At 35.9% G+C, this 8,759-nt stretch overlaps 1 protein-coding gene across 5 annotated transcripts in view; it reads left to right on the plus strand.

Annotated features, from left to right (window-relative positions):
* SOX5 (SRY (sex determining region Y)-box 5) overlaps positions 1-8,759 on the plus strand; it is a 1,042,185-nt gene that overhangs the window by 1,028,251 nt on the left and 5,175 nt on the right. For all 5 annotated transcript variants that reach the window (XM_011961452.1, XM_011961451.1, XM_011961450.1 and 2 more), the window contains 2 exons: positions 86-194; positions 3,245-3,418. In XM_011961452.1, the coding sequence (XP_011816842.1) occupies positions 86-194; positions 3,245-3,418 (283 nt within the window). The remainder of the gene's footprint in view (positions 1-85; positions 195-3,244; positions 3,419-8,759) is intronic.

An 8,759-nucleotide genomic window follows, 5' to 3' on the forward strand; every position in this document is an offset into this window, starting at 1 on the left:
AATGTATTATATATGGCCCAAGAAAAAGAAAGTCTTCAAATAATTATAATTCCTAGACTGATCTCTCATTATAATTTTTTTAAAGGAAAAAACAACACTGGAGAGTCTGACTCAGCAACTGGCAGTTAAACAGAATGAAGAAGGAAAATTTAGCCATGCAATGATGGATTTCAATCTGAGTGGAGATTCTGATGGTTTGTGAAAATTGTTCATATATATTCTAATAATGTGAGAAAGTGTCTATTTAGTGCCAATTAAAACTGCTGAAAAATAGACTAGACAGCCACCTCATACCTGATCATTACTTTAAGAGGTCACATATACTGAGCAGTTCCCATGTGCCAAGCACTCTGCTGAGTGCTTTGCATAAATCATCTCATTTAATTCCTAGTCAGGCCCATTGCAGAGAAAGAGTCTGAGCCTCAGGAGTTTTGAAGCATTTTCCCCAGTCACAGGGCTCTGAGTGCCAGAGGCAGGAATTTAAATCGAGATGGCGGGATTCTAAAGCAAATGCTCTTGATCATCATCTTCCCCATTCCTCTCCTCGCTTCCCTATTTGTTTCCTTCTTTGTCTTTTTTGTTTGTTTGTTTTGTTTTGTTTTGTTTTTGACAGAGTCCTGCTCTGTAGCCCATGCTGGAGTGTAGTGGTGCAGTCCCAGCTCACTGCAGCCTTAGCTTCCCAGGCTTAAGTGATCCTCCCACCTCAGCCTCCCAAGTAGCTGGGACTATAGGTGCATGCCAACATGACCAGCAATTTTTTTTTTTTAAGAGACAAGGACTCACTGTGTTGTCCAGGCTGGTCTCAAACTCCTGGGCTCGAGTGATCCTCCCACCTCAGCCTCCAAAAGTGCTAGTATTATAGGCGTGAGCTACTGCACGTGGCCTCACTTCCCTATTTCTTGTACCCAAAATGAACTTTTTCAGAAATTTGTTTCTATTGGCTCATTTTTAAGTTTCCATTTGTCAAGCCCTGACCAGAATACATGGCTCAGAGGACATTTCCAGGATAGTTTCTTCCCTTTTGGAACCCTTCTCCCCAGTGCTATATACTGCATAGTCAAGTGTCCTGCCCACTCTCTGTAACCTAGCTAGAATTCAGCTGCACAACTTTATGCTCCCCTCTCCTAGGCCTCCAGACTTCTGTTTTCTGTATCATCTCTGAATATTCTACACATCTGACAGTGACAACAAATTAAATCGATACTCTGATTTTTAAGAGCATAGCAAAGAGGGAAAAAGAAGTGCTGTTCTCTTTATACAATATCCTGGCTGGGAGCATCTCTCTACTGTCAGGTGGCATCCATGCATGTTAGGCATTCCTTTGGTGGTACCGACCTCAAGTTTGGTACTACTACAGGGAATTTCCCTGCATATAGAGAAGAGTGCACAGGGGCAAATCAGTGAGATGCATATTTTGAGAGGGGGCCCCCTTGAATCCTCCAATATACACAGCTGTCTACTCTGTGCCTTGAGCCAATTCTACTTTCAAAACCAGGTCTATACTAGTTGAGGGACTAAACAAACCTGAACGTTGAAACACATAATTCTATCAAAACTTATTTTTATTCAGTTGGATTCAATTTGCATTTTCCTGGGTCTAATGTTGCAAATATTTTCTTCTATTTTCTGCTTCACTTAGCTGAGATAAACCGAGTCTATGTACATTTAAAGAGCTTGTTTAGATTTGATGAAGACACATAATGTTCATTTTATTGCTTATGTTGCTGTAAGGTGTAAGAACAAGAAAAGGCAGATGTGCAAATGATCATTTGCTAGTTACAAACCCATTTTAGGAAGATGTTGCCATATATTTGCACTTATTTTGTCAATAAAAGACAATTACTGGTAATAACACATTTCATAAATTTTAAGTTGTATTAGCATGATAAAATATACCCACAGTAATCAGCATTAAAACATCAAAGTTTTTGTTGCTGTCACTAGCTAAATTCAATCATGCTGGTTTGTGAAATATTTTCCACTTTTCATTAAACCAAAGAGCATGTTATTAATGAGAAATGTTGAGAAACTTCACCAACAGGTATGCTATGTTTTGAATGTGCTGCTATAGAGGTCTTCAAGTTTGGGCAATTTTGTTTGATTCTTGTGTCTTCAGATTTAAAAAAAAAAAGAAAAGATGAGGAATGACTACAAAGCAAGAAAAGAAAAGCAGTGCTTTTGTTTAGAATACAGTCTCTACAAGTCTCCAAAGTTTTTTAAATTTTTAGATACTATCAAAATACATCTACTTATTTTGTGATAATAACCAGTGAAAACCTACTGTCAGAGTTCTACTAGTTCTCCTTATTTTCTCTTTGCCTGAACTCAAGTATCTTGGAAGCTATTTAATCTGCTCAAGCCATTCTAAGGAGCCACATAGGCTGGAGGAGTGAATACAGCTTCCAAAGATATTGTTGTTAACTCTTGAATTGTGTTTTATCATCTGTGAATCTTACTGATTGAAATGTAACTGTGCATGGGACTCTTTGGATAACTTTAAATATTAGGGGGAAAATTCAAAGGAAATTTTTATTTTTCTCATCTTAAACATGTGACTGTAGACTCCTTAAAAAACTAGAGTAATGCTAATTGTTCATTTGTTCTTTTCCGTACCATTTTTACATATATTTTTGGGGGCAGACCTGTCATTGCTGTATCAGCGTATGTCATGCATTTGTCAGCATAGAATTTCAAAGAAAAGCTAATTATATTACAGGGAAATATATATATTGTTTTTGACCTCAAAAATTGGTCGGTGTTTTTATTTTTGTAACCTCGGAGAGGGAAAGAGAACATAAGGTATTATATGTTCAGGCAGTCTTTAGGTAGCAAAGATATATCCTCCCCTATAATCATCCATTCTGCCAAATTGATTTGTGCTTCTTTACCTATTTAATATTTCCACACTACTGGTATGCCTATTGATTTAATCTAACTATCCTCTTTCCGAATGGCATCAAAAATCCCATATCAGAGTTTATTTTGAGCTGTTGAAAGTAAATGGTGAAACAGTCCATTGAAAGAAAAAGAGAACAGATTAGAAATGAGTTAAAAATACAAATAGGACATTTGCCACCACAAGGCTTATCACAAAAACTTCATAAACAAGCATCTGTCTTAAGAACCGGAAATACCATTATCAGAAGTACTTTTTGTTTCAGATATCTTCATAGACTAAAAGATAGGAATGCAAGGAAAAGAGTTGCCAGAAGTTTTAACACTAAGTGATGTTTCCTGTTTTCAGGAAGTGCTGGAGTTTCAGAGTCAAGAATTTATAGGGAATCCAGAGGGCGTGGCAGCAATGAACCCCACATAAAGCGTCCAATGAACGCCTTCATGGTGTGGGCTAAAGATGAACGGAGAAAGATCCTTCAAGCCTTTCCTGACATGCACAACTCCAACATCAGCAAGATATTGGGTAAGAAAACATTAAGAACTCAGTGACATATGGAATAAAGGTACTGTTGTGTTTTCTGGAGCTGTGGAAGGATCCTGAATTTGGAGGCCCTGCAGGTCATGTTATCTGCTTATCCAGAAAATAAACATCATCATTGAGGCTTCTTCTGGTGATGAAGCATTCTATGTCCATTGAGAAATATACCATATTTCTATACCTCATTTAGCGGTGTGTCTTCATACTAATTATTTTAATGCTTTATCTTCTGCAAAAATCTAGAAATATTTTTACTAAGGCTGAGAAAAAAGTTGCTTTCACATGAGCCACTAGATATTGCGACTGATCATTTGTACTCATTTCCTTGCATACTAGAGACAAGTTATTGTTAATCTTAAGGCCTCCTTCCTCTCTCATCATCCTCTGTAACAGAAGGAGAAGGAGTTATGTTTGCAGAATTCATCATATTGTGGGGGTGAGGGTGGAGGTGGGGAAGATGTTTGTTCCAGTGCTATAATTGAAAATCAGTTTTAGATTCTCAGAACACAAGAAGATGTAGAGTGTACATTTTTACATTTATACTTTTAGTAACCTTAAGTACTAAAGGTACTTTTAGTAATACTAAATACTTTTCTGCCATTGCAAAATTCAATTTAACAGAAAACAAAGTACACATTTACTCTACCCACACAGACACTGAAGCACACAGAAAAAATGGTTGGGGAGAAAGGGTGCTGATTATAAAGATACCTATTATAGACCAATTCAGGTCCCGGAGGGACGGCGGGGGAAAGAGAAGATTCCATTGCTTTCGTGCCTTATCTGACATCATTATCATTGTCATTGTCACAAACTTCATCACTGTCTTTGTCTTCATCATCTTCATCTTCAAGTAGCCTGATGGCCAGATACGGGACAACATAAGAAAATTTTGATTACTCACTCTGTGACTTCTAAGAGTTAAGTGACAAAAATAGAAGAGAAACATTTTATCAGAAAACATTGGCTTTAACAAATAAGTAACAAAATTTGTCAAAATTATTAAAGTTTTATTAAAATTCATAAGGCACTTGGAATTGCACGGAGTTTATAAAGATAATATCACTTTTGGTTCATTACTGATCATCTATAAATGGCTAATATATGCATGAGGTTTTTTGTTTTGTTTTATTTTGTTTTGGAGATGGAGTCTTGCTCTGTCACCCAGGCTGGAGTGCAGTGGTGTGATCTCAGCTCACTGCAACCTCTGCCTCCTGGGTTCAAGTAATTCTTCTGCCTCAGCCTCCTGAGTAGCTGGGATGACAGGCACGGGCCAACCATACCTGACTAACTTTTGTATTTTAGCAGAGAAAGGGTTTCACCATTTTGGCCAGGCTGGTCTGAAACTTCTGACCTCAAGTGATCCGCTCTCCTTGGCCTCCCAAAGTGCTGGGATTACAGGCGTAATGCGCCTGGCTGCATGTTTTTATGATCCCATATTCTCAACAACAGTAATAGATGCCACCTAGTCCACAAGGTCCATTTGTAATGGGATCAAAATAGAAACCATTAGTCACTTAAAATTGTGTCTCATTTTTCACCTAAATGTTATCTAAAAAGACATGAACATGCAAAGCTTTCAGCAGTATAAGTAGAAAATATGAAAATCTGTGTATAAAAATATATATCATGCATAATCAAAAACTTGAACTGATCAAGAGGAAATACACATTTTTTACATCTTACCAGCTCTGATCTATTTTTCCCTTTTGTGACTATATTCTACCTTCCATATGAAATTTCCCGTCTTTAAAAAACAACATACCAGTTTCATTTGGAAAAACCCTAGAAAAGAATACTTTATGTAAGCATATTTCACGTTTTAATATATCAGTTATTCCCAAATTAGAAATCCGAAATTGTCAGAATAAAAAACTAGTTGAATACTAAGATTTCAAAACTCTCTTTATATTACTCAATTCATGTGTCTGAATACCAAAAACGTGATAATCATTAATTACAACTATCTTAACTGTAAGAGAAATATCAGTTTTGATGATAGGAAATGATATTTTAGGAAATGCAGCAAAAGCCTCTATGGAAAAGAAATGACTGGCTAAGAGAATTCCCTTCTGATGTGAGGGAAAGAATATTAGAATGACCATATGATTATATTATAATAGACAACATGAAAGAGAATACTGCCTAATTTCAGTCTTTCTGATGAAAATGTATTCTTTAAAGATATAGCATTTATATTTGGGAACAAATAAAACATTGAGGTGTTGTGGGCCTCAATATTTAGTCACAGCTTTAAATAAATAAGTGATCTTCAAATATCCACAAGATCATTCTAAATGACCCATTTCATACAAAAGTACAAAGAAAGCTTGATGTTTTCCTCTTTGCTGGTTGTTTTGGATAACAGCCTCCGACAGCATGCCACTAATTCATTCTGCTTAAAACAGGCGCTTGAGCTGGGTTGACATTTTACGTAGTCTCTGGGGATCCTGGTTGACATTTTAAAGGGCTTCTAAGCATTTTATAATACCCTAAAATCTGGTTTTAATAAGCCATTCTGCTGAAATTGTTAACATAAGGAATCACCTTTTACTGCTTGGCGCTAGATCAGGGGATGAGGGACATCTTTTTCTGATTAGATATACAGTAGTTGGAGTAAAATGTGCAAATTCACTACAGACCCCGTGGAGATGACAATGTTGCTCAGCCCAAACTCTTCAATTTCAGTGGATTGCCAGATTTAGAAAGGAAAGGAATAATCATAAGACCTTATTTTTTCCCCTATTTTGAGCATCAAAAACTTTTGATTGAAACTTCCTCTTTTGTCATCAGGAGGAAAACCCAATTGTCCTTCCCTGCTTTTTTATTCTGAAAGAACAACCGTTTGAAAGCAGCAGGGTAAACGCCCTGTACATCAGTCCAGAGTAAGCAGCCAGCCACGCCCAAATCAAGTAGATATTTTTTATCTTTTTTTTTTTTTTTGGTGATATCCAAAATGCTTTCCTACCAGTCTCATCAAGTGTGTTTCAGGGGTTAGTTAACACCTCCGCTGCCTACAATGGTTATTGTACCTGCAAAGCCATTGAAATCAAAACCAAACTTTTCAGTTGGTTAACCTAATTTGAGGGTAAGATTTTGAAATGAAACTGGATTTACCACCAAATGGAAATACTGCCCTATACTGTCCTAAAATGTAGTAGTCAGCCATTTGACCCAGTTAGTGCTTAGGCTATCTTGAGTCTTAATTTTGAAAAGACTTGGATTTATATGACCATATTTTAAAGTGTAATTTAGGAGTCAGTGATACTGTTAAAGCAATTATACTATCAAGAGTTAAACTATTTTATAATTCCCGTTCATGCCAGATTTGGAAGCCAACTTATCTGAGAATTTACACATCTTTTATTATCCCATTTCTTTATATACACGCATCTTTTTTTCTCTTTTTTTTTTTCTTAAGCCAGACCAGCTTTCTTTAAGTTAGTCTAATTCCTCTTTCCACTGAAAGACCTCAACTATTATATTCTTCCTCAATAGGATGTTCTTCTCTCTTTGAGCCCCATGAGAGTAATTTCTACAGCAAAGCCTTCCTGACCTGCAGAGGATTGATCTTGCCTCCTTATCATACCCTCCTGTATTTTCCACAACTATAAGGAAAATAATAAATTTTGTAATTAGATATTTAATGTATATTCCCTGACTGATATAAGCTCCAAAGAGACAGGAACTATAACTTTCTTATTTACTCACTACTACATATTCAGTAATTAATACAACACTATGCACATAGTAGGAAATACACAAACAGCTCTGGCATTCCAAGGCAGATTACTTCAAAGCATAAATATTTTCTTTCCTTTGAGAGCCCAAAGCGTTTTGGCCTTTACATCATTTAAACTTAGAGAAGAATCTTGGTCAATTCCTCTAATTGAAAATACTGGTTTTGTTTTTGAATTTAGGGATAATGATAGCTAATAAATTTTGTATTAGATCAACCATCCTTGATCCATTTTTCAGTGTATTCCTATTTGTGAGTTATTTATGGTAAGCTCACTTTCCACTCTCTGATCCAAAGTTCAAAAAACTGGTATAAATGCTTGGAAGAAAATCCATTAAAACAGTTGTTCTAGTTCAATAGGATCACAACCATATCTGTGTTTATATAGGTCCTGAGAATAACATAATGGTATTCAAGAATCTTCAGAGAATAATGCTGGGCCAACAAGGAGTTTGAGATTGTACCTACAAATGATATGGCTTGACCAACCAACTTAAAATGTTGGATGATGCTATTTAAACAGAAGTTTAAGAAAGGAATAGGAAAAAAAAAAAAAAAAACTCTATTATTTGAACTGTAACCTGAGTTTATATTGTAAATAGAATAAATTCATACTGGCTTTCTAGATTTGGAAAAATCTGTATTTATACATTTGGAAAAATCTATATTTATATCTATGTAACACAATATCTCTTCCAATGGAAACATTTCTAATGGAAGAGATATTGCCTCTTTCACTGCATGCTTTAATAAATGTAACAGCCCATACTGAGGAACTCTCTACATGTGTAAAAAAGAGCTATTCAACAGTGAGCTATTTGCATTTAAGATATGGAGTTATGGGTGAGTAATGAACTCATTTGAAAGCTTCTAAGATCTTACTTAGATGACATTTGAAGGGAGGTATAAGACCATTTGGTAGGGATATCCTAGTTCCAGTTTTTCAGTCTTTATGCACTCGCGTTGAGTTGAGATGACTATTTGCAGATAAACACACTTCATCTGCAAATAGATTCTTAAATCTCTCTTAATAAAAAAAAAAATTACTACTACTTCTATTACACATAGCCATACTGACAGAATCCAAGTTTTAAACCATATCTAAAATGTGAGTTAGCACAAACTATTTCTATTTAAGCTTCAAACTTGTCTCTTTCAATCCCAACTAAATTCACAGCAAAATTAATAGTGAAAAGAAAGGGGGAAAACAATTTGGGTTATTATTACTAATGCAGACTGTATCATGGGAAGTGACATCTTTGTATGTTATTGAAATTGATTTATTAAGAGAAAATCATAATACACATTTACTGTGATTGTGACTTCTGCTATATTTTATATAGTAGGTGGCCATACGTAGGAAAGGGCATACATTATAGCACAATTTAAGTTATGTCAAATCTGAGTTTGAGTCACAGATCTGCACTTCAATAATTATGACCCTGGCTAAGTTAGTTCATCTATTTGAATCTCAATTTTCTCATCTATGAAAATAGAGGCCGGGCGCGGTGGCTCAAGCCTGTAATCCCAGCACTTTGGGAGGCCGAGACGGGCGGATCACGAGGTCAGGAGATCGAGACCATCCTG

This window comes from Colobus angolensis, unplaced genomic scaffold (assembly GCF_000951035.1).
Source record: "Colobus angolensis palliatus isolate OR3802 unplaced genomic scaffold, Cang.pa_1.0 Scaffold550, whole genome shotgun sequence".
NCBI lineage: Eukaryota > Metazoa > Chordata > Mammalia > Primates > Cercopithecidae > Colobus > Colobus angolensis.